The sequence below is a fragment of the Aptenodytes forsteri genome, unplaced genomic scaffold, assembly GCF_000699145.1.
Source record: "Aptenodytes forsteri isolate BGI_AS27 unplaced genomic scaffold, ASM69914v1 Scaffold356, whole genome shotgun sequence".
Lineage (NCBI taxonomy): Eukaryota > Metazoa > Chordata > Aves > Sphenisciformes > Spheniscidae > Aptenodytes > Aptenodytes forsteri.
Window position 1 is genome coordinate 1,608,762 of NW_008795436.1, and position 25,994 is coordinate 1,634,755.

At 38.8% G+C, this 25,994-nt stretch overlaps 1 protein-coding gene across 1 annotated transcript in view; it reads right to left on the reverse strand.

The window, feature by feature from the left end:
- Positions 1-2,750: 2,750 nt before the first annotated feature.
- The window catches only part of LOC103900388 (neural-cadherin), a 77,900-nt gene continuing 54,656 nt past the window's right edge, over positions 2,751-25,994 (reverse strand). The window contains exons 21-34 of the mRNA XM_009281058.2: positions 24,813-24,997; positions 24,368-24,597; positions 20,927-21,204; positions 19,850-20,064; positions 18,716-18,843; positions 17,982-18,109; positions 15,722-15,845; positions 14,973-15,153; positions 13,907-14,073; positions 12,853-13,117; positions 10,855-11,035; positions 9,183-9,427; positions 6,309-6,463; positions 2,751-3,164 (exon numbers count right to left, since the gene is read on the reverse strand). Coding sequence (XP_009279333.2) covers positions 2,751-3,164; positions 6,309-6,463; positions 9,183-9,427; positions 10,855-11,035; positions 12,853-13,117; positions 13,907-14,073; positions 14,973-15,153; positions 15,722-15,845; positions 17,982-18,109; positions 18,716-18,843; positions 19,850-20,064; positions 20,927-21,204; positions 24,368-24,597; positions 24,813-24,997 — 2,896 coding nt within the window. The remainder of the gene's footprint in view (positions 3,165-6,308; positions 6,464-9,182; positions 9,428-10,854; positions 11,036-12,852; positions 13,118-13,906; positions 14,074-14,972; positions 15,154-15,721; positions 15,846-17,981; positions 18,110-18,715; positions 18,844-19,849; positions 20,065-20,926; positions 21,205-24,367; positions 24,598-24,812; positions 24,998-25,994) is intronic.

Genomic DNA, 25,994 nt, shown 5'->3' on the forward strand with positions numbered 1-25,994 from the left:
CACGGCTGTAATAAGGATCGCAGCGCGCATCCTACAGGTCAGCTGCTTCTCAGCACCTAAACTCCCAGACTAGGGAACAAGCCTATGGGTAACACAACTTGAGTAATTCTGTTGAGCGTAACGTGAAGGATTTCCTCCTTCTTAGACTGGTTGTCTGTCTGTTGCAAAAACATGCTACATGCAAAAAGCACTTGGGTATCTGAGAGAAGTGCTGGTCTGTGGCCCCAGCCAGCTGCAGCACTCGGGAAAACTCAGAAATGGCAACACGTCTTTTGAGTGTGTAACTAGAGCTTGAGTCCATGCGGCAATTAGAAGCAACTGCTGCTTCCCTCAGCCTTTCAGACAGAACAGCATGCGTGACTCCTGTCTGTGGAAGTATCTGATCAAAGCTGAGAAAGAAATAATTCAAGAGAATCCAAGCTTAAGTCAACCTTAAATACATGCAAGGAAGAGACATCATATGCAGAAGGCTTATTTATTATTTATACAGTGCCTTAGCTATGCATGACACTTCACAGGCAAATACAGTCCTTGCCCCAAGGAGCTTACAAGCTAAATTAAATTAAAACCAGCCAAAATGACAGCACATCCATAGCTATGGGAAGAACACAACGCATGCAGACAAAATTACTGCTGTTTGGGGAAGGAACAGATTTTGTGCATAATATGTATTTACTTCATTTTCCATATCCTGTTATTGACTGCTATGATCATGAAATACAGAAGCTGACACACCCGACTTGTGAACATTGCAAGATATTTTAGCCTATGTTTCCTCACAGGTAAATATATCGGTAAAATTACAAAATCATAGACTATATGTGCCATCTGTGACTCAAAACTATGAGGCACGGGTAAAAACGGCATTTAGCTTTTCCAGATGAAAATGCCACATTATCGGCAGTGTGTAACCGTTGGTCAATTGTGCGCTCAAGATTTTCCAAAGTGTGTCACAAATGCATGCAAGAACAAGATGCTCTGTGAACATTTCTCGTTTGGGAAATGTGCAAATTAATCTAGCCTGCAGCCCTATTTGTTTATGGTTTTCTTACTATATGTATAAAAATAAAAGCCAGCCCTCCCAAAACAAGCTACTGATGCAACTGTAAGCAAAGCAGTTTTAATGTCATTTACAATACATTGTTTTATGCTTTGTTTTAATGAAACAAATTACCTTAGAATCTATATGATATAGTCGTATTATCAGCTGATACATATATAATTCACATACTATATAAAGAAACGGCACAAAACAAGCTTGTGTTCTTGCTGCACTTTACTCCATTTATGAGTGGTCTCAATTTAAAAAAAAAAAAATAATTAATTTTATGGAGCCTTCTCTCTTCCAAATATTGTCAAGTTTAAAAAAAAAAATGCAGAATACTAGCTGGACATTAAACAGTCTGAAAAAGGGACTGATAATTTGGAGCATAATATTCCACCCCCTACAACCGGTGTGAGTTTTTCCCTGCTTTTCTCTGTCCCCCATTGATCACGATTTTCTACTGAAATGTATCTGAGGGCAGCCTGTATTATTATGTGCTGTCATCCATGGTTTTTGGAGAATTACCATCTCTGGTGAATTACTAGACTTTTGGCAGGGTTTTGTTTATCACAGGATTTTAGTTTTAGAAGTCCCAGTGGTGGGTGAAGTTCTTTTTTGGGTGTAGGAAAGACCTTCAGTCTTCTGACATCCTAAAGACACTAGGTATTTCGACAACGTCCAAGGGACGTTGGGTTGTTTTCTTTGCTGAAAATGCATCTGTGCCCCCAGCCAGCTCTTCCCAAGGCATTACTTGGCTGCAGTTGTAGTTGGTCAGGGCTTCTATTAAAACAATCTCCAGCCTCTCAAACCTAATTCTTGCAATGCTTCTCTGAAAGGGGGTTTAGCGAAACATGAGGGACAGGGTTGTAGACGCAAATTACACGGTTCCGGCTGGTCAGTTCAATAACCCGTTAGGAATGAAAGACGATGGTGAACTGTGGTGTTTGCTACTGAAATTCCAAACTAGTGACCTTTGAGGCTCGTACCTTAGAAAACCTGGCCTTTTAATTAAGAAAAGTATGTAGCTGCAAGCAGCTGATTTGATGTGTTGTGCCTAAATTCAGTTTCTGCATTTGTCTGACAGCATAAAGGGATTTTATTAAGTTATAACCAAAGTTAAAGATCACCATCCATGCTGCTTCATTCCTTAACCTGGATCCATGGACTCTCATCTGCACCACGTTCAGGGAGCTTGTGCTGTAACTGAGCCTCAGTGAGGGAAACGAGATGGGTAGCGTAGAACATGGACTTTATTTCCACAAGAAAAAGACAACGTGCTTTTTTTCTTCAAATAACTGCTAAAGCTCCTACTGAAAACAGTACACACAGCATGCTTGCTTCATGCTTCGAGCACCATCTTAGCTTATGTACACAGGATCTCTCCAAGAGTCCTTTATTACCTTAGTGACAAAAAAATCTGTTTCTTTCTTAAACACTGTATGTGAATGACTAAGTACCCCAAGTTCTCCATTTACTCTTTCCAGTAAGTTTGTATCCCCAAACACAGATATCTAGAATGGCCCAAGATTAGCTTCTACTACTAAATTTTTCAGTTAGATGCAAGTTGTGGCTAATTAGTGGGAATTTGACCGCCTCTCATAACAGGGAAAAAAAGCGGGGGGAAGGGGGATAGTACATAGCAAGAGCATGAAAAACCGTCCTTCACCCCTGCTTCCAAAACTTTGAAAACAGTAGAGACTCTAATCTACACGTCTTCTGCATCTGCATGTGAGTACAGTTCACTCAGTTTCTCAAACTTCGGTCCCCACTCTTTAATGTCATCGAACGCTACACCCTCATCCGGTTCAGAGGAGCTCAGGGTACTCAGGCTGCCAGCAAGCGAGCCTTCCCCTTCGGTGCAGAACACCTGCAGTGAGTCGTGGGGCGCAGCCCGGGGATGACGGTCCGCACCTCTGACAACGCCTGACAGGTACTGACCAAAGTCTCCGCTCGTAAGAGAGGCTTCTGCAGTCGCTGATGTTTCGGTCTGCTCCGGCACGCTCGGGGACGCATCGCTAAAGAAACTGTGCAGTTTTGCTGGTTTTTCTCTCTTCCTGTAGAGGGAATAGGCTGGGCTGGTTTGAATAGACACCTGCAGTTCTGCCATGTTGTATGCATCCTGGAGTGAGAAACCGTTCACGTTAAATTAATATTCTCTATAGGTCCCAAAATTTCCCGTTCTAGTGGAAATAAAGAAGGAACAATCCCGAGGCAATCCCTTTGGTGTGAACATGTGAAGGATTAGCTAGTTCAACCAACTCTGCCACCTACAACGCGCCAAAGAAAGCCAAAACCTGCCAAGCAGATGAGAAAGCATGAGGAACACCTGTGCAGCCTGCGCTACTACAATGAGGTCCAAAATCAAGTCTAATTTCATATTAGAAGCTAAATAAAAATGACAGAAATGCCCCAATTTTTGTTCTGAAATTCAGATCTGAATATTTTTTCCATCACTGAACACTGATGCCGAGCCTGGCAACAAAGGTGAGAAAGCATCTTCACAAATAGCATGTAAAAAGAAATCTTTCTGCATTAGCAGTTCAAACGTCTGCAGTGATCTCTTAAAATGTTATCAATCTGTGGAAAAATTGCTCGTTATGTTATATGGAAGTGGCACGATTGTAAGAGCCAAGTAACTACCTATTACAAAAAAAAGAAAAGTTTCCCTTCTAGTGAAGCAGCAGTTAATGCTGTCTGGTAATTGTGCCGCAGTTCCTGAAGTGCAGCTTCTGTCACTAAAGCTTCCAGTACCATACGTGTTAATTGCATTAACTGATCAGAATCTTTATGCCAGCTGAAAGAAAGAAAAGAAGCGTTGTCCTACAGCATCCTTCACCTTCCTACAATCCAAAAGTTCTGCCTCTGGACTTATTTACAGGCAAAAGAAGAATGTTGACAGGCTGTGTGAGACAGAACTCATTACGGCAAGCAAGTAATTATTTGTATTGCTCATGCTATTCATCTGAGTAGTAGCCACCGATGACAGAGCTGTCAAATCAGCACATTCCAAAAGATGACATCTATTCTCTCGCATGCTGAATTGTGCATAACCATTTTATACGAGATTATCCTAGGTAATCTTGGTGAGCTTTTGCTGAGTTTCAATCAGAGACAGAGAACTGCTTCAAAAAAACCCAACAAACCCACCTGCAATCAAGAAGCCACGTTAAGTGGCAAGACTAGGGTTTGGGACAGGACTGCAACATAGAATAGCTGCTTATTTCCATTCATCCAGAGACTAAATACTGTTAGTGATGAACAACGTCACACCTACAGCGCAGATGCCTCTCTTAGGCATGTTCTAAGTAAGTGTAAGCTACAGTATGATCCCACTACGAGCATTTCGTAATAGCACGGCTACCAGTATAACCAATAAAACATGACAACTTTTAGTCGTACAAAACTTAAATGGGAGTTTGTCCAAACACAGATTTAAGGAGCATCCCTTCAGCGAACCTGGTGATATTAAAATCATCCTTCACTGCTATTAGCAGTTCATTAAAACGACACATTTCTTCTGATATATACCATTCTTAGTTGGCAGTCTACAAACCCAAGGCGATCCTTGCCTCTAGCTTCAAAGCTGGCTTTTAACAACGTTTGGTGTTTAGTTGCGTTAAGTATATACTCAACAGTGCACTAACCTACTACAATTTTTCTGAACTCCAAATTTCTCTGAGGAATAGTTTTATTTATTTCAGGTGGAGAAACTCCTTAGTAAGACAGCCTCTTGTCCCCATAGTCCTACCCTCCACTAACATTACAAGGACAAAACTCTCTTGTCCAAGCGCCCTCATGATCCTTTTGTTAAGGTAACATTACAATACAATTAAGGTACCGTAATTCTGGGTATTTTGGGTTTTTTAGATTTAGGCAAACAATTAGGTACTAAAAAGGATACTGGGAAGTTTTAGCTGCAATCCCAGCAACGGTAAAATGTGAATAATTTAGGAACAGTATACAGAACCCCTAGAGGCTTCACCCCAAGCAGCATTTCTTCAAGACAGAGTAATAGCCTCAGATGAAGATCGTCAAGTCACTAATTTACTTCCAGTGCTTAAAGTAAGGAGTGTATTTTAAGAACTCTCCAAAAGTAAACATGTCATACAGTAACTCTGGATTTCCCCAATCTATAGACCTTCTGGGTGTAAAATTGCAAAGTATTGCAGAGGAAGTTAATCTTATTAAGGAAAACGGGATTTACGCATATAGCTGTCTATGTTATCACATGGAAAATGTCCCTGTATTTATTATGTTCACACTAATTCATCAGGAAATTAAGAATACTCTACAAGTAAGAATACTTTCTCAGGTGGCCTTGTAAAACACTCTCTATATTTTATAATTAAAAATTCTGGAAGATATTTGGAATTTTGGGACAGGTCACATTTAATTTTTTTTTTAAATCACTGGCTTTTTTTGATCCATCACATTGGTGCCCTGACTATTATTACCTCTGCCGAGTCACACCACCTTTTGAATCCATGAAATGAACAGTTTCAAAAGGCGGCAATGAAGTTCCTTACCTTTTGTAAACATAGCAAATGTCTGTGGGTCAGCAAATAACCTATTTAAATTACTCATCTATAAGATCCGTAGTTTTCTTTCAAAGTTCTGGCTTAAACTGACATGTAGAAATCCTTCGAACAGCTAGCAGAAATGTTAATATTATCTGGTTTGGGTATAATCTGGTCTACTGTAAGTACAAACATGCTCGTGTTCACTAGCGCGTCTCTCTCCAAAACAGAAAAATGCAGAAAGGTTCTTCCACAACCACCACGTGCTTTAGGGCTTAAGAGGAACAAATGTTGTTTCTTAACAAGTCAAGTCTGAGTAACTGCAGTTATGAACAGGCTCCAGAAAGAGACTGTCCATAACAAACAGTTGGTGTCAGGCTCTTTCAAGCCCTCAGTGCTACAGCAGTAATTACCACCGAGAATTCAGCGTCTCCCGAGCCACGAAACCAAAACCATCAGCTGTTAGTTCTTTACTGCTAAACTTGCTCTACAAGCATTTTTAAACATGCAAATAGGATCACTTGCTTTAAGACAAATTAAAAATTGATAGGCACTTCTCTCCGCTTAAGAAACATGCACCCTTGTGTACATAACCTTGCAAATAATTCATCTACCAATTGCAGTAATGAATCAGCAGAACAAAGGCTGAGGTCCTCAGTTATAAAGGAAAAGCCAAAACCACATTTTTGTTAGCATGGTGAGCCAGCAGTCCCCTCTTAATTGTAATGTAACACAACGATCCTTACTTGGTCTTGTTCCCCACCCCCTTCTTCATTGTAGTTGAGGATATTTTCTCTGATGTCCTCCAGGTCCTCACAATGCGCAGATACATGGCAAACTCCTCCACTCAGACCTTTGTGACTCTTCCAGCGAGCCCACAAGAATACAGCACTGAACAGAGCTGTGTAAACACACAGGAGCAAAACAGAACATCATTCAGAAACAAATAAAACATTTCTATACAGAAGTGCTGCAGGGCGGCTTAGACAGCAGCCGTTCTACATGAGTACTGCAGCACTGGTTTGCAGTCCCAGCCAGCAAGGCTGTAGTTTTGTGTTTCTCAGCAAATGTTTGATTTTTGCACTCTTCAATGTAGTTACAAGTGAATGTCAAAGACAGAAGAAAAGGCCTTTAAAGAGCATTTTAAAATACCCTCTAAAGTGTAACTTTGAAGTTGTTAAAAGCGTAACTAACTGAAGAACTGAATGACCCAAGTGCTGTTCAGAGACCTATCTATTTAATCTATTGAGTTAAACTTTGTAAGAGAAAATGTATACAAAGGGGTAGCACTTAAGTAACAGTGTGTTGACAGTAACAGATACAATGACACAGAAATGAAGCACAAGACAAAAGAGGAAATGACTTACACGTTTTACTAGAAAAAAAAAAAAATCGGGCACATTTTGCCTTAGCATCCATGAATTTAAAACGTTTTTCTTAAATGCTTAGGTGCATTTTACACACTGACAGTTGTAAAGCTTCAACATCAGGTACTGAACATTATGTAAATAGAAACTTGTGTACCACTGTGTTACCAACTCTATAAAAATTGGATAAAAGCTCATCATAAGACCTCAAACCATTGGATACCATAAACTAACACCGCAGTGAATTAAAGAGACTAGAATCTCTTACAGAATATCTACATGGCAGACTGCAGTTCTGTGGAGCTGCATCTAGATGACGTCGGGACTGAAACTGGTGTACACGGAGGTCTGTGCCCTGCCCTGTGCTGTGTAGCTACACTCTTCAAGCTGAATCAATGCGTTTCAGATGTATGTTTACCTTTCCTCCCGCCATCCCCAAATTTACAGAAATGTGTCACACAGATTTTCACACATGGTAACTTCTTGGCAAAGTCATTTTTTAGCTGAGCTGATTTTGAGACACTCAAGAAGTCTTTTAAATCTTCTACGTCTCTCCTATTTGACTGCTAATAAAAAGCCAATACTTAAAATGAATATAGCCCGTATTCCAAGAGCGTAACAAGAGTGTAAATCAGAAGTACTCCCACTGAAGATAGTATCTCTTCCATACAGATACCAACAGTGTAAGCTCCTGCCTGATTTTCTCCTCAGGATCTTGCGCTCCTGAGCTGTCATTAAAAGCGTTCTATGAAGTTTATTGTTTCTTTGATCCATAGCGTTAGTGTTAGAGCAGTTGCAAGCTCCAAAGTGTCACTGTGTCTTTAACCGAACAAAATGAGCTGAAGCCTCCTCCTGGCAGGGAGGGGTGGGGAAGGTTCATGTGATATCGAACCAACGTGAAGCCGCCCTGGTACTGATTTACTTACAGAACAGTTCCATATTTGAATTTAAGATGTAATCAGATGTCAGAAAAGCAGCTTTTCTAATCTACCGGAAACTTACAAATTTATAATTTAAATTGCGTGAATTAATTGCTTCTAAGTGCATTACCACTTTCTGGAAGTTGTGTAAGAGAAAGGGCATTTGAAATCTAGAGAACGAGTAATTTTATTAAAAATTCTCCTAACAAAAGTTGCAGTTGTGTGGTAATACCACGGTTGACCACATCTACTAAAATTTTCCCAGCAATGCACACCCCTTGGTTAAAAACAACTGTTTCTAACTCATAATTTAGACCTGAAAGATTAGCAGGATTATTAGGTAAAAGATATTGTTGTTTTTTCAGTCAAGTTCAGTCAAGCACAGGCAGCAGCACGAAGTCAGCTCACAATAAAACTGCTCTGACATAGCAAAACCCCCCTACTTTAACATTATAATCTCTTATCAACTTCCACTAACTGGGATTCCAAAAGCTGTGAAACCAGTTAGCTTCCCACGTTATTTGCTGTTCATATGTGCATGGCAAACATAGTATCTAGCAGAGTTGGGGAAAATGAGGGTATTTCAGGTAGCTACAGACGGATGCAAAATAGTCCACAATACGTTTTCATACTCTGACATTTCATACTCTGACATACTACAACTTCTGAATGAAACTTAATTAACATTGCAAGCCATGAGAAAAACCCTATGTCCTTACTCAGGCAAACTTCCATGAAATTTGAATAAATGAGAAGGACTCAAAGATGTGATCCTTCCTCACTCACGAGATCCTTCTTTGTCTTTTCTCTTCTATTTGAGACCCAATGCCTAAGCCTGAAAATGGTTGAGGAAGACAAAAGCAGCTGTTGGGAGCTGTGACACAACCGGTAAGATGCAAGAGATTGCTCCTGTCTGACCAAGTGTGTTCCTATCGGACACTGTATTTCTCTTAGACTGAAAAATCTGTTTCATGCTCAGTAGTATTTTAAACAATGCTTATCTGGTAGCAATTTCCACTCTTGCTGTTCAATTGAATTTGCTTCCAATTATGCATCTGAACAGTTCCTTAGCAATGAAGTGAAAATGTGCAGAAAATAAAACTGCAAAGACTTTCCATCGCTCACAAATGTTGATTCACTTAGCAATATATGCACAGGGGGATGAAAAGTAAGTCACTGATGGAGCTGAGACCATAGCAAAGAAATGAAGGCAGAGTCAAGTCTCCATTAGGAAACTGAGTTTTTCAGCAGGAGGATGAGATGATGACTATTCAGGACAAGATGGATAAATGAGTTCACCAAAGGTAATACAAGATGTAGTTGCCGTAACTACCTAACAGCGCCAAAAAGCAAATGCAGATGGCAAACATGGAACTAAAGCTCAGGCCTGTATCCTTGTGAAAGATCGCCAGTGTGATTTCACAGTTACGTCCAGTATAGCCATCAGGGCAGTGACATTGGAACTTGGTTGGTGACTGTGAGATGCAGGTACCGTAGTTACAGGGCCTTTTAGCACACGCAGTGTAGACACACTGTCTACCAGTGGCATTCTCCATGATCATGTGTCCCGGAGGGCAACTGAAAAGACGAAGGCAAAATGACACCATTAAGCTTTGACAAAAGTAGGCGTGAAAGACAGCATTTAAGACTTTAAAGCAGTCTTTGATGACACTCTTTATACAGTTTCTGAAGTAGCTACTAGAAGTAAGTTACTTAGAATAATTACAGGATTGTAGTCTTTTCTAAAGCACTCATAGAATCATAGAATCGTTTAGGTTGGAAAAGACCTTTAAGATCATAAAGTCCAACCGTTAACCTAGCACTGCCAAGTCCACCACTAAACCATGTCCCTAAACACCACATCTACACGTCTTTTAAATACCTCCAGGGATGGTGACTCAACCACTTCCCTGGGCAGCCTGTTCCAGTGCTTGACAACCCTTTTGGTGAAGAAATTTTTCCTAATCTAAGCTAAACCTCCCCTGGCGCAACTTGAGGCCATTTCCTCTTGTCCTGTCACTTGTTACTTGGGAGAAGAGACCGACCCCCGCCTCGCTACAACCTCCTTTCAGGTAGTTGTAGAGAGCGATGAGGTCTCCCCTCAGCCTCCTTTTCTCCAGGCTAAACAACCCCAGTTCCCTCAGCCGCTCCTCATAAGACTTGTGCTCTAGACCCTTCACCAGCTTTGTGGTGAACAATGAGCTCCACTTTAAACCCCTACATCTAGGGCTTTCAGAACTCACGTAGTTCCACTGGCTTCTGCAAGATTACCCATGTGAAAAATAGCTGGATTAGGGTTTGCAGGTCTGTCCAGGCAGGACAAGCTACGCTATGTTCTTTGTATTTCCATCACAGTGAATTTCCAGAAAAAAATACATCTCTAGAAAACTCCGTTTGTGTGGACAGTGGCAGTCAGTAATGCTTAAAGTGTACGTTTTCACAGCACAACTAACTTGAATTGGTGTTGTCCTAACCTCAGCCCCAGCCACACACAAGAACTCTGAGCTTAATGATGCGGTGCTTCTAATGCAACTCGAGTGGCCTGTAAGGGAACAGAGGTCACAGCTTAAGACAGTATAAGAAGTCAAACACTGACAAAAGAGAGCACATCTACATTGCACAGCATGAGCTTCACAAGACAGCTAGCCATGCTAGTGTTTCACTCCACTCAAGCTAACATTCCGCCTTTTCCTGATTTTCAGGGTTTACAAACATTCTGGATTTGCTGCTATTCTTTAAACATTTTCAATTAAGACGGGCAGCTGAAATTGTTACAGAATCAATGGAGATATACACCAATTATACATCAGCTAAGGGTAGTACCTAAAAGGACAGTGTTCTCTGAGTAACCTGAGGCCTATGCAGGCATCTAGCTTAGTGTTTCACTGTGGTTCAACTGATTTGATGAGATTGCCAGTGGCAGCCTTCAAGTTGCACACTTCTTCAGCACCCACCCTTTCCCACCTGAATCTGGAGGGTTTTGTGCTTTTATTTCCACCAATTACCTGCATTCGTGCATCATCCACAAATCAATACAAATAAATTCCTGGTTACAAGGGTTATTCCTACAAGCCTCCGAAGAACAGCCTTCTTTGATGCCTTCGGCACTTAATACTGACACCAGCTCCTTCACGTGAGTATCCAGAGGAATTCTGTAGTTATTAAATCTGACATCCTTCATACATCCTGAGGCAAGGCACAAAGAGACTATTTTAAAAGCCATTCAGCAAGAACGATTTGAAGCAGCTGTAAGATTTGGCAGTTTATGTTTAACAAAGGACCCAGGCTACCAAAGTTCAAATCTAGGACTGAATTTACCTAAACTTTCATAGCATCGTTCTCCGTTTTTTGACTGAATTTATTAAAGTTTTGATCAAGATTCCCAGTGTTTTCCACAAGAACCAAGCGCTGCTGCGGGCCCCTATCTGCTTGTGTTCAAGACAGCAGAACACGTACCCCTTCACTGTGTTTTCAATAGAAAAGTCCAAATATTGTGGAAAATCTGTTATATGTGGAAAATCTGTTACATTCTTCAGTGTGTACCAGTACAAGTTGTGTTTGGTTGATTAATTCTGGTTTACAGCTTAACTTTATAGAAGAGCAAACCACAAATAATGGTGAAACAGCCTTGGGTCACTGATAGAAATGTTGTACTGAAGATGTGTGGCATTAATTTCATATGCACAAGATGCCTCAGCATAAAAGCATATACCTTGATGAATTAAGTACATTTTATAACTTCAAAGCCCTTAAAGTTTCAGCTGCTTAACAGCAACATTAATTGTCCTAATTAAAATGATCTTCATGTAACCATTTGAATTCTTTAATCTACTTACTTAAAAACAAATACTATTACTCCCATAAATAAAAATTCAAAATACGAATCCCTAGTATTCAGAATCCCTAGTTCTCAGCATAAACTTTAGTTATCGGAATACTTCTAGTGAAACAATGGAAAACAATCTTTTTCTAAATAATCTGAGATACACTCATGGTGTAAGTTGTTATTCTATATAATGCATATATATTTCATACGTTTTCTCCTCACACTTTTGTGTTACTCACTGAAATACTTTTATCTGCTGAAAACATTACCACCTTGTTTCAAATGGATTTAGTAGAATCTGGTTAAAGAGGTGAAAGGCATGGGAGAGGGAGGTGATAGACAGATACCAGGCGCATTTAACCAAGTAATGGTGTGTGTCTTTCCTTGTCAATATAAAAGATGCGCTGCGTAACTGTGCATTAACTTATACTGTGATTTTAGGCGAAGGGTGAGCTGCCAACTAAGGACAGAGTAAAAAGATGTTATGGATTATCTTAACCTTACATTTCTCTATATTTCTGTCTCCTTTGTGTAACTATTCAATTTCCAGACTGAAAACTGATTTGTTTTTTTAACAAACATCATGCCTTCGTCCGTTCAGTTGCTAAAAATTTAAACTGTTAGCTCTAATTCAATAAACCATTTCTCATTTTAGTTAATGCTTCAACTGACTGACTGTAAAATCCAATAATACAAAGGTAGTGCATAAAGGTAATAAACCAGAGAGTTTGTTGTGTGCTGTGCAATGCCCATATAAAATGGAAATATTCCTTTCAGCATAGGGACAGTTGTATTTGGTAGGGAAGGGCAGCTGCTAAACTGGATAGAACCATGCAATGAACCAGTTCTGTGTATCTAATGTAATAAGCCATCCAGAGTCCACCTGGGAGAAGCTTGTGGATCTCCAGTTACAAATACTCTACATACAGTTGTGTGAAGAGGTTACCATCTTTGTTCCAAGTCCAGTAGCTAACAGTATTTGCACATAATTCCCTGCTGTACCTTCTTCCTAGTCAGAACAGTTTATTTGTCCCTTTTGTGAAGTGTCATGCAAGAAATCTGTTTACTTTGGGCTCTATATAAACAAGAAAGCTTCTCACAATATGCCCATGTAGTACCAATAAACCTTCATTTTTACAGGTCCATATTCCAAACAGTGAGATCAAGAATTCCTCACCTTGAAAACTCTTGTTCTGATTGAATGGGTAGGTGTTTCCAAGGACCAAGCTGCTGGGGTCAATCACAATCTCTTTGTATACTCCTGCTGCTTTCAGAATTTCTCTCTTCCCACCTCCTTCATAAAGGCGAAGCGTAAATTCATTTTCATTTCTCTCCAGTGTGATATGATGCCATTCACCATTATCAATGTGGTAGGAGGGAAGGCTTACAGAATAGTCTCCATCACCCAGATTATACGAGACCACTAAGAATCCCCGAACAACCTTGTGGATAATTAACAAAGTAGTAAGAAAGAAAAGTCACCACCTGACATTTTGTATTGACATGTAACTGTCACATTACTTGAATTAAGACTTGTATGCAATCATCAATCTCAAAGCATTTGTTTAAATTTAGGGTATGTTTGCACTGCATGTACAGCGTAATACAAAGATACTTCAGGTGCTACTGAACTTGACAACCTAAATACTGGCAGCGGTGTACTCACAGTAGTATGTAATTCACTCCGAGTAATTTTATCCTGCTTCTCTCTTGGACAAATTTATGGAGTTCTTCAAATGGTTGAGAATCTGGTGCATCACTTCTACACTGACAGCTCAAACCAACTTAGCTGAAGAGGTGACTCATTCAGTGGTATGTATAAAATGAACAGGTTGTCATTTTGAGAGCAACATGATTAGAACTGCTACAGGCACCTTTCTTGGCAGGGTCTGAACTATGCAGAATCGGCCACTCGTGACCACAGCTGAATAGGACACCAGGGTAGACACACTATTCATCCTATTCTGTATAGCAAACTATACTTCACTGTAACTGGCAATAAAGTCATTCAAAATCCAATGGGATACCATGGTTATGCGGTCAATATCTTAAGTGAAAGATCAGATCTGTAAGTGTCCATAAAACAAAATTCCAAAGTTTTTGTGCTTAGGGTTTTTGTGCATAAGGGTTTTGGTTCTATTTCCAACTCTTAAGCTAATGTTTCTCTGGGCTAACTCTTCACGGGCACTGATTTAACTTTACACTACTACTGTCTGGGATGCCTTGCTCACCTGTAGGGTGATGTGCTCATCCTTATTTCGAGACAACATGCTCGTGATGACACTGTCAGGCTGCCGTGTCCTAATCATGGCTTCAAAGAGCGTCCTACGGGCAGGCACGCTGACGGGAAGCTGATAGCGAATGTGACTTCCTGGCCCAAATGTATATTCTTTGGCAACTAAAACAACAGGATAAAGACCTTTAAACCATTTTGTAGGGAGAGGGAAATATTACTGTTCCATTATTTTCATAATAAGAGTTGAAAGTAAAAAAAAAATTGTACTGCACAGCATGGATCCATGAGACATAGCTTGTCTTTTGGGACATGTCCCTTTATCTATTTCCACAACTTCCCCAGTCACTCTCCCATTTCATCTTCCTCTGTAAAGAGGTGATCTCCCTCCTGACTTGATCCTGCTAACGCTTCTCCTTACAATGCTCACACAGGATGACAGCAGGAAAGCAGAAGCTCTGATCAAGACAAAAGAAGAGACTGCAGACAAAATATTAAGTACCACAACCAATTTTCACAACCTGCTGTTTTATAGTTGTCTTTTTGCTGCAAACTTTGGCTCCATGAGGGCTAAAGAAAAGATCCTACTATACCAAAAGCACAGATCCTTAAGCCAATAGAGTCTCTTCCAGACACTAACAGAACAGTAATTTCTAGTTCCAGTTGTGTAGTTCTAATTCTGCACAGTAAGTGGTACTGGCACACTCACATTTAAGTTTTAGGTCATTAGATATTTCTGAAAGTGTAAACAGATGCAAATTCAAAAAATTGTGATGAGAACAAATAATTTTGTTCACAATTCTTTTGTGATGCAGTCTCCATTATACAGTTATTGCACAAACAACCTCAGGACTAAAGAAATTATCTGATACTGAGAAGGTAATTTCTGAAAGGGAATGAGAAAAGAAATTGTTAAAAATCACAGGCAACGACACTGAAACACGGCTTTATACAATGTAAACATCAGAAACCACCTCAGCAATCAATACCTGCAAACATTTTGAGTTTTCTGTATTGTAGAATTTACCAGCCTATCAATAATGTAACAGAAAAACAAACTTCACCTTTATCACAGCGATAGCCATAGTAACCCGGCAAACAATGACAAGCGAATGATCCCCAGTCTCCAAGACACCTCCCATGAATACCGCAGGAAGAAGACCCCATGGTCTCACAGCTCCCATCTGTCAGTGTGCAGCCAGGGAAGCTATTCAGGGACTCTGCAGGAGACTGAAGGTCATATACCTTCAAGAGAAAATTGTGTAACACTGAAATATTATTTAAGAAACACTTATACTTCATTCTTAAACAGAAATAGTTATACCACACGACAGTCTGTTCTTCGTCTGCATTGCTTAAGATGCTAAGTTTGCTTTTTGACATTCAGATTTCAACTTATTTTATCAAGACCGTATTTTGCCTTTGAATAAACTCAACTGACTATGAAAGCAAAAAACCCCTAATATTTCCTAACAAAGCAGACAGCTGGCCTAAATATACCATTATACAATTGCCATTCAGAAGTTCCCTGAACGCACAAAAAAGCTTGGAAGACAGCTGCATGAAGTAAGGGATAAACAAAGGCACAGTTTCTGGCTCACAAATACATCTGTTTCCAATTGAGAAATAACTTTTCAAGGTAGCTATTCTAATTATGACAAAAAAATCCAGAATTTTCTTGTATTTTACACTGACACATATGAGCATTGAATAGATTAATGGAAGCAAAAGTTTCAGGTATAATACAAATCTCCCCAAAATTTAATAAAGAAGTTTACTTCTTTGCTAAAGCAAAATGTTACACTTCTCTCACCTGAGTATCCAAGATGAAATTGCGCAAACAACCAGAAAAGTGTTTGTGTAGCAACTGTGGGTAGGAATATGGTAAAGATTCTTTTACACCACCCAGCTGTAGAACATGGTTCACATTCAAATACCTTTAAAAATCATATGAATAATAAAAATAGATGTGAATTTACCTTCAAACATAGGCATTATATAATAAGACAGATAAAATAACATCTATTCTGCATTTCCAAATAATAGAGGCTTTATAAAATAACAAAAGAATGCAACTATTTTATCCACTTCTTTCTCTGAAATACAGTCAGTCAGTAGGCAGAAGCTGGCCCTTTAAAATAAAGGGTAATTTATTTTTTTAACATGACAGTGAAGCCTATTGGGAGTTTAACTGTGGGACACTATTATAATTCAGGTATGTTTGTGTTCAAGTCAGGAACAGCTGTGATATTCTAGACACCATATACTCCTTCAAGTGCTTCTATGTGTGCACATTCATCCTATACTGTAGGAATATTACAACAAAAACTGTTTTGTGTATGATAAAGGCCAGAAACCTAAAAGTTGAGTCAATGTGGTCTAAAAGGTACAGTACACATGTCCAGGCTCTGCAATGTCTCCTCCCCGAGTTATTAACTCAATTTTTTGTTTTCATTTGTTCTTATATTTTTCCCCTGTTTGTGTGCTCCTTTCATGACCAGGAGGGCTCCGTGCATCTGCTGACAAGGCTTAATCCTATTGCTAATCAGCACACTTGCTGGGACTATCTATTCCACAGCTCAAGTATCTTTATCAGTACAAAGGTTTCCCTAAAATATAACCTGAATATTCTTCACTGTAACTTAAGGCCCTCTACAGAAAAGATTGTCTAAATCCTCTTTGTAGTATTCTTTTACATACACTGAGACTTACCATATCTCTCCTCAGTTTTCCCTTCTTTCAGTTAAGTGACCTCAATTCCTTCATTCTTGATAGGTCTTATTCTCAAGGCAAGCTGATTACAGTCATTGCTCTTCTCTGGACTATACCCAGTTGGTACACATCTATCCTGCACTGTGGTGCACAAACTGGACCCAGGACTCCAGCTGAGGCCCAACAGTGCTAACCAGAGTGGAAGAATTACCTTCCATATCTTAGAGATCTACACATGTTGAGGAATTACTGTGTAGTGCTTGTCTTTTTCACGTTAATGTGGCATTGCTGACTCGCTTTCCGACTACCATCCATCTTTTACTGATACTTAGCGGTTGTTCCCTTCTCTGTATTTGTGAGGCTGGTTATTTCTGCCTACATGCATTACTTGGCCCTTTGTCTAGTGGAAAACTACAGTATATTGCCAGGTCCTATTTTCAGTTTTCTGAGATAATTTTTAATTCCAAGCCATGCCCTCCAACACACCGGTCATTTCTCCCAGCTTGGTGTCATCAGCAAGGGCCATAAGCATCAGTCCAAAGGATTGAATTATACTGAATCCAAACCCTTGCAGAATGCAGCTGAACACATCCTTCTGCTTTGAATGTAGTAACTGCTTTTTGAATAAGATTTTCCAACTTTTTCAGTTTTAACTGAGGATAAGGGCTGACCCAATAGTACAAGCAATTTAAACCACCAGAGTCATTATCGCACCTTGGCTGTATTACTTTGCTGGAAAACAAACACAGGTGGATTGTATATCTCAATATGAGATGCTGCAGCCCATAATCAGGCACACCAGCACCAGCCTACTTGAATCAGCAGTTTATGCAAGTACACCAGGCTGTGAAGTGAACGGCCGAGGTATGGATACATGCGCATTTCCTCTGACTCGGCTACAAAGGCAGTAACCTTGATGTGTTAGTCTGCCTTAGTACTTTTGCCAAAGGTTGTCAGTAGAAGCCCTCAGACTTATACCAATCAGATAGTAAGATTGGTTGAGGATCCAGAGTTATTGCCATTAAAAAGTCAACTGGCCTATTTCGTGAGGTTTTCAAGAGCAGTGACTTGATAAATAAAATGAGAGAAATCCTGTGGGTAAGGGATGGTACACAGTACCCACAAAAGCTCCAGTAGTAGCCACATAGTGTTCTGGGGTTGTCATTTAGTATTGCAACACTACTCGGAGGAAGACTGGTTCCTTAAAATTTGTTTAGTGCTTTAAGGTCTAAGACTTGGCCCAGGCGGTCTTAGAGAAAAGCAAATTGCTTTTATGGTCCTAGTCATTAACAACTTTGCTTCGGTAAAATGTTCAAAGGCCTTAGAACAAACTGTCTTTCAGTGAATCTCCAGAAATGTACCTTGCTCTTCGTGGAACAGACCCAAAGACTTCACAATTTGTACGATCTTCAGTGGACAGCCATTTGCCTACTCCTTCTATCTCTGAAACAACAGCTGCACTGCAATGATCCAAAGTGAATCGAACATCCTACACCAAAACACAGGATTACTGAATTAAGAATTTCTGTAAAATTCAATAAACAAGTTATATCAAATTTTCATCTTTTTCTTTTTGCATACCATCAAGCAAAAAGGGATGGGTTTTTTTCCTGCTCTGTTTTCCATCTTGCAATAAACAGTAATGCCAACATGGAACCATTTAACAAAGAAGGCACGTAACTCTGCATTTAATTTATGCTTCTGAGTAGTTTAAACACTTTCACAAAAACTGTAACTGCGTTTGCAAATAAATAATTATCTGCTTTTTGTGCGTAGGTAATTGATTTCAGTGTCCAAATGTGTACACTGAATGTGCAAATGACAACTAAGCCTTTATGCACATTCCATATGCGTTGCAGAGCTTAAAAAACAGGAAAAAGATTCCTCTGATCCCAGAATATAGATTACAGCATAGGTAAATTTGGAATTGACAATGCTGTCTTCCCAAAATTCGTATTATTCATCAAATCTACAAGCACAGTTAGAATAACACATGTAATTACGCAGTTTGTTTTTTCTACCCTCCTGTTTCTGCACAGGCAAATGCTATTGGAAATATAAACATCCTGATGTGGAAAAAAATCAAATAACTGACCTGACCACTGGTTCTGACTTCTAGTTGATGCCATTTTTTGTCTGCTACATTCAGATGACTTGGAAACTGCAGCATCACAAAACCTGAGCCATGGCTCATCTTCAGCACAGGAATACCACCGGAGAGTTCTAATACAACATGAAAAAGAAATTAATTTCAGCTATGAGAACCTTTCCATTTTGGATATTTTAGCAGTTAGTGCATGTATTAATTTAACGGTTATTGCTAGTCACATAAAGTGGGGTTCACTATAGAAAAAACTAGAATTATATTCTATGACTTCTATTAGGCAGAAATACTCATTGAATATAGTATTTATTTTTACACTTTAGACTGTGCCACTTCTTTGTCAAAACACTGGAACTAATTCCTGATAAGCAATCTGCGATTTTATAATGCTCTAAAACAATTAACACATGCGGGTTTTACTCCTTCCCGTCTTCTACTCAAATTTACAAGTAACTGCAAAACAAAGGAAAAAGAGGTTAATGATTAACAATATCCAACAACTTCACCTTTCAATTAATTGGGAAGACATAAAATACCAACCATACTGTGCATCTTGTATATTAATTCACAAAAACTAAGCAGTCGTAACCTTTTAAATATGTGTCAACATAAAGCAATGAGTTCTACTTGTGTATAAATTTTCCTACAGTGGCATGCTGGGGCTGGATTCATCCATCAATCATTGCCTGTTTAAAAAAAAGTGCAAAAATGCCCCAAGACTGGAAGCAGTTTAAGTGGATTTTTTTTCTCACCAAACTAGATAAGAATGACACGCAACTAAGACCGCATTAATCATGTAATACCTATCTTCAAAGTAGGTAAATTCTTTTATAGCACTGCAGTTTTCTTAGGGGCATTATTTTTTTATATGTATCAATCTGTCTATTTTGCTTTCCCCTTGATTTCTACAACTCTGCGATGGACCTAAAGCCATAGGTGCAGGCTACAAAAATAGACATCAAAGAAGAAAGACCTATTAGGGAATGTTTCAAAATATTTTCAAACCAGAAAATAAATTATCTCATAAGATGGAAAGACAGAATTCATACTCTAACTACTACACTGTTCACAGGCAACCCGTTCCCAAAAGACATTTAATTTTTTCACACATTTTTGCAGAAGTACCTATTGCAATGAAGCTTTCTGTACTCCCAGGTTCTGGATTTGATAAAGGACCACTGTATAGTAAAAGCCCATCTGGAACCACAGTAATAAACTCTAGAGAGAGTGAGCTTTCAAAACAAGGCCTGATGGGACGAAACCATGCATAACCATTTCCATGGAAACTGTGCTTAGTCTGCTGGCAGTCTGGTCCATGAAACGAAGCAGGACAAAGACATCTGAAAGAGCACAAACAAAAAATAGTCAAAATTCCCCAATGTTCAACTTTTTTTTTGTTTTACATGCAAGAAATATAGCACTTAAATCACAGTAAAAAACCAGCAGTGAAACAATAAAGATTTTATCAGAGTGTCAGGGGTGCTTGGCAGTTATTAAAATATTTTAAGAGTACTAAGTGTATTTATCCACTATACTATCTCAATCAAAAAAAAAAAAAAGTATTTTTGAGGCCATGTTTTTGAGAACGATGAATTATTTCACTAAATAAGTAACACAGAACACCAAACATCAATTGGTCAGTTTATTACAGAGAAAACTCAGGGAGGTTAATTCCTAGCTAGAATAAACCAGTATAATTTCACTAAAGGAATACTGGTGCATGCCAGTGATGCTACAATACAGAAAGTTTCCTATCTAGTATTTTCTAAACTCCTTATAACCCATTGTTTGAACTACATTTCACTCCCCCTACATCTCTGCTGCTACCACTGATACTCACTTTTATCATTACTCTTCTGGAAAAGAAAAAGAAAAAAAACCAGAGCACACTTCCCATTCCTTCATACTGAACTAGGTGCTCTTAAAAAATGACGTGTTAATTATACCACTGTTTTTGCCCCATGGTTTTCTTTCTTACTCACACACTATTTCCACCGCTTTCAGGACTACAGCACCATTATTGGGCCATTAGCGAAAACTCTGTTGTCATTAGATTTACACTCCAGTGCACTCATGGGTTTTTTTTGTTTCTCCTTCAGTCAGAAGTACATTTATGATTTTTTTAGACCTTGTAAGCGCCACTCGACACTTTAAAAATAGAAGAAAAAAAAGTAAGAGAATCTGCAATACAACTTTCCTCACCTGTAACCATTCAAAGTGTCAATACACATTCCACCATTGAGACAAGGGCTTCGAGGGTAGGAGGAACAAGAGCGATGAACTCTGTCCCTAGCTGAACAGGTGCAGACCGCATTGATGGTGGTTGTTACCGAGACAAATGACACGCTTCCAGTATCCATCACTGTTGGGATGTCACTCACGGTGAGGTGGTTTGTACAACTGTTGCCCTCACTACAATTTGCACTCCTACATTCATCTACATCGATCTGTGAAATGTTCAATTGTAAAGCTGACTGGATCTAAGAGAAAATACAGTTTAACACATCACCAGTCTCTTCCTAATGAATGCTTTTATTTACTTTTACTTACTTTCTTGCGTATTAATTAGTAACATCCCTGACTATGCAGGCAAGCAAAATGATTTAACAAATACAGGAAAATTTCAAAAAATTACAGTAGCAGTATTTCCTAAAAACTTAATCATTGACACAATTGACTGTGAACATGTTAAATCTGTACTGGTCTACTAACATTATTTCTGAGGACCAAAGCTTTGAGAGCAGTGATACTCCACCTTCCAAGCTGTGTCGTCTGCGTCACACTTCTCTGCACCGTGATAGCAACAGGCATATTTTAGGTCAAGCCAGGATAAAAATTCTTCTTCATGAGTTATACCCAGATATTATTTCTTACGTTCTCTCACACGTAAGGATACAGACACAGGGCTCAGCTGCATTCAATAATAATGTCCACAGACAGTGGCCTGACAAGACCACTTCATAGCAATTAGAATTCAGCCTACTGATTCGTGCCCCATAAACTTAAATTTAATGTCAAACTGTCTGAAACAAAATGCAGTCAACTCAGCATAGTGGATACTATATTCTATTCTACATTAACCTTTGCTAGTTCATTGTTTTTATCATTAATTGAGGGTGCACCTGAAAGCCCAAATACCCAAACAAAGAGAAGAGCCTCACTGTATATATAGGTCTTGTAATGTAGTAATAGTGTCTCCGCAGTTAGCAACTTCTAATCCGAACAGATCAAAGAATGAGCAGAAAGCACAAAGAAGGGAAGCAAGCTGTTCACAATAAACCTGAGGCCAGTAACAGGGCTGCTATTATTTCAGACCTTTTGTATTTCAGCGAGTAGCCTACGCACTGGATTAAGTTATCACTAAGTTTGTTCCCTGGCACAACAGATTTCTTCCTTCTGCTTGTTTGGGGATTTTGCACAGGTGCCTATAAAGCTTCAGAATTTGATTTGTATCTGGTGATTCGAATACATTAAAATGACGTGTATTTAGTGCCCAAACCTGAATACAAGAGGGCACTACTCTCACAGTCGTATACACTGAGGTATAAAAATGTAAACTACCAACATGAGATCAGGCTTAGACTCTCTTTATTTATACATTTAATAGGTATTTTTTCAAATGATAAAATGTATGACAAATATTTTAAAAATAAGCTTTGAAGAGACCAAAACAAAACAAAGAAAAAAAATAGAAGTGCTTTAGTATTTATGTAACTTGTGCAGTCATCTCAATTCACCACTGTAAGAACTTTGACCTTTATAATCAATTGTTAGTATTATCCTCAAATGTCCTAACATGTATTGAAAAACATGTCCCCAAAGGCATAAAATATACTTCATAATGACATGATGCATCCTGTCAATGCAGTTTCGTGTCTGCTGCCCACATCTATCACCGTTAGTGGAGAGTCTACAATGCACATTTAGACAGCTATGTAATACTGTTACAGAAAAACATAGTGTATATAAACAACCTTGGCTCCTTTACAGTATCAGGATGGATTATTTTTCTGCTAAATAAAAATAGTTGCTGTAAAGCTATATCCCAAGGAGGTAATGCAAACATATTATTTATTTAGCAATTCAATGAATAATTTCAGTGCTAATTACTTATTTTCTATATTTATAGTTAAACACATGTACAAAAACTACTGGAGAAATTCTCCAGCTATGATTGGTTTTCTGTAAACTATTGGTGACTATTCACTAGAGCTATTCATTAAATATTGAAAGGTGATATATAATTAATACAGACATATTTTTTCATTAAAATATGTGAAGCAATGCCCTTATTACCACTTCAATGAATTTACCTGCCATATATTATGGCACAGAGTATTTGAAATCTACACAATTTTCTGTATTATTGTTGCAGTAATTCAATAAATATGCAAAAGAAGCAGTCTTTATGCTTCATGAATGCTATCTGCCTCTGGTATTTCCTTCTTGGTCACTCTGAAGAGTCTCATAATCCACACAACTATTTAAGACACAGTAAAGATGTAGGCAGGTGGTAAGTTAAGATATTCCTGCTGTTTGGTCCCCAGAATCAGGCAGACCCTACCATATTCACACAAATGGAAAGTGCTGTTTTCTCTTCAGGAAAAATCCTCCATAAGATGTACCACGTATTAAACTCAAACGTGTCCCCAGAGCCACAAATGACATGTCAGGAAGTGCTGCCTTGTCCAGGGCAAGTTACAAGCCAAGCAGTGGCATCTTGCCTTTGCGCAAGGCAGCAGCTTTAGTGTCTATTCAGCAGCATCTGCAGTACTTCAGTAAAGCCAAAATCTGGAGGACTACAGAAAATAAAAGTGGGGCCAAGAGAAGAGTGCGTCTGGGTAACTGAGTTAGAGGGCATGCAGGATCTGGTAAGAGAGTAGGACAGTTGGTGAACATCAGGAAATGGAAGAAAACCTCTTACATTCAAAAACTATTTTCCCCTTATAACAGTAAAAAAGAGTAAAAAAAGTTGGGGGAGGGTGTCACTTCGTATTTAAAGTTGTCCTTTGGTGAGTTAAATACAATCACAAAATTGGTTGTCTCCATCTCACTTGTCTGTTCTAACTGTTCTTCTAACCTGCATATTCCTTCCAGCAGGATTTTTTTCTATGGATTGCCATCTCTTTGTACAGTAGAATTTCCATTTGGGTGGCATCAAGCCTCTACTGTAAGTGTCTAACCACAAGCTGATGCCTTGGGTATTTCCATCAGCATCTGGAACGTCCAAAAAGCTGTCATTTTCAAAACATTCTCTATACTATGTACCACTTTGGCTTCTAGGGATTCTTCTGCTTTCATATTTAGAAGTCTGATAGATTACACAATGAAACACTGACTGGAGAAAACACAGTTAACTGTACCATGATGGGAATGGAGAACCATCTTTCTGCAACTAAAAAGTCGTTATATTTATTGAAGCAGAAGTTAATACGACCATATAATAATTGTATGTATGGGACTAAGGAGAAGGGAGAAAGCTTGAATTAAGCACTTGCTTGACAAGTGGTTTTGTTCCAAGTGAAGCAAAAAAACCTTATCTGTAGATCTAGAATATTCTTTCACTGAGGTTTGGGATATATACCTTGCAAACTCAGTACTTGGGTGAATTACATAGATGCATGATAACCCTAGAGAATATACCTCATTTTTAAATGCTGCCATCTCAGCATGCAGTTTCTCAGGTCTGTAATATGCCGAGCCACCATGGACTGCAAATCTTACATCTGTCTGTTTTCCATCAATGTTCATCACGCTGAAGACAATGATATCACTAAGCTTAGCAGGTAACATTTTTGCTAGTAATTCCTTGAACTTGTCGTATCTCGTTTTGCCGTGTTCATCTCTCCTTATGAACTCCTCTGCTGTGACATCTGAGTTTGGGATTCAAAAATAGATAAACATGAAATAGTAGGAGACCACAGGCTAATTTCTCAATTTATTTCTTATTTAACAATATGGAAACATACCAGAAAGTGCCCTACAGTGATAAGTAAATCAAGTATTGATATAATAATACCTACATCACTCACAATCATTCAGTTATAGAAGCAGCTCACCTGAACTCTCACCAGCAAATAAAACCAACCTGACAGACGCACAGTGGCTGAGTTTTGTATGGCTTCATTTTCCAGCTCTTTGACATGGATTTGTACTGTAGATATAACATCAGGACAAACTCCATCAGAAACTCTAATTTTTAACTTGTGTATTCCTTGAGGAGTGTTATCCACCATCATCAAAGAACCAGTCCTCTGATTTAATCTGAAAGACCTAGACATAAACCTTTGATTAGGAAACCTTAATAAATCAAAATTGAGAACTTACTTTATTCATTAACATAATTCAGAAGGCCTTAAACGTTACTATGAAGGTTGTAGGATCAAAACTTACGGGAATTAGCAACCAACCTCAGAACAGCACCAGAAACACCTTAATTCAGAAATGACAATCCGCAGAGCTTATAAAAAGACGTTTCTGCGCTCCCAAATCCCCAGACTTTCCCAATCCTGAATAAAAACAGTGTGTAGTTGAACCACGGGGTTCAACATAGTCATCAGGGGCTGGTCTATGACATAAGTAATAGAAACTGACAAAACCACACACAGTCGTTCCAGATGCTCATTTATCCGTCTGGAACAGGATTCTGTATGAAATCTCTGATATCATCTTCTTTTGCCACTTCAAAGGGACAGTAATCAGTAATTATGGAAATATTCCATGACCACTATTATGGAACAGTAACCTGTTAATATGGAAAAAGACCCAGGGGCTGCTGACGGACAGAAAGTGAGTCTTTAATTTTGGGCTACATAAAGCTTTTGAACTATTATTCACAGCGGAGACAAAAATTCACATTCATTTTCACGTCCATTTTCTGTACTTCGAACAGCATACAATCATGCTATACACCAGCTCACTTTATGATATGAACAAATAATGTGTAAGTAGGAATTAAGGATCCAGTTCAACATTTCGATTAACAGAAAAAACTCCACTAACCTAAGAGTCTTGGTTTTCGCACACAATTGTAAATTTAGCCATCAACGGAGATCACCAAATGCCTTTCCACTTTTGATGAAATTATTCAATTCTGCCCTTTTAAATTTGGGATTTGTATTCCATCAACTCTAACATTTGAGGGCAAGTATTAAAAACTCTGCCTATTTTTAAATTAGATCTTACAGAATGCACATTTTTAAATAAATTAATGATGACATCTGACTAAGAATCAACATCATGGTGCGATCCTGCACTTTCTTAATACATA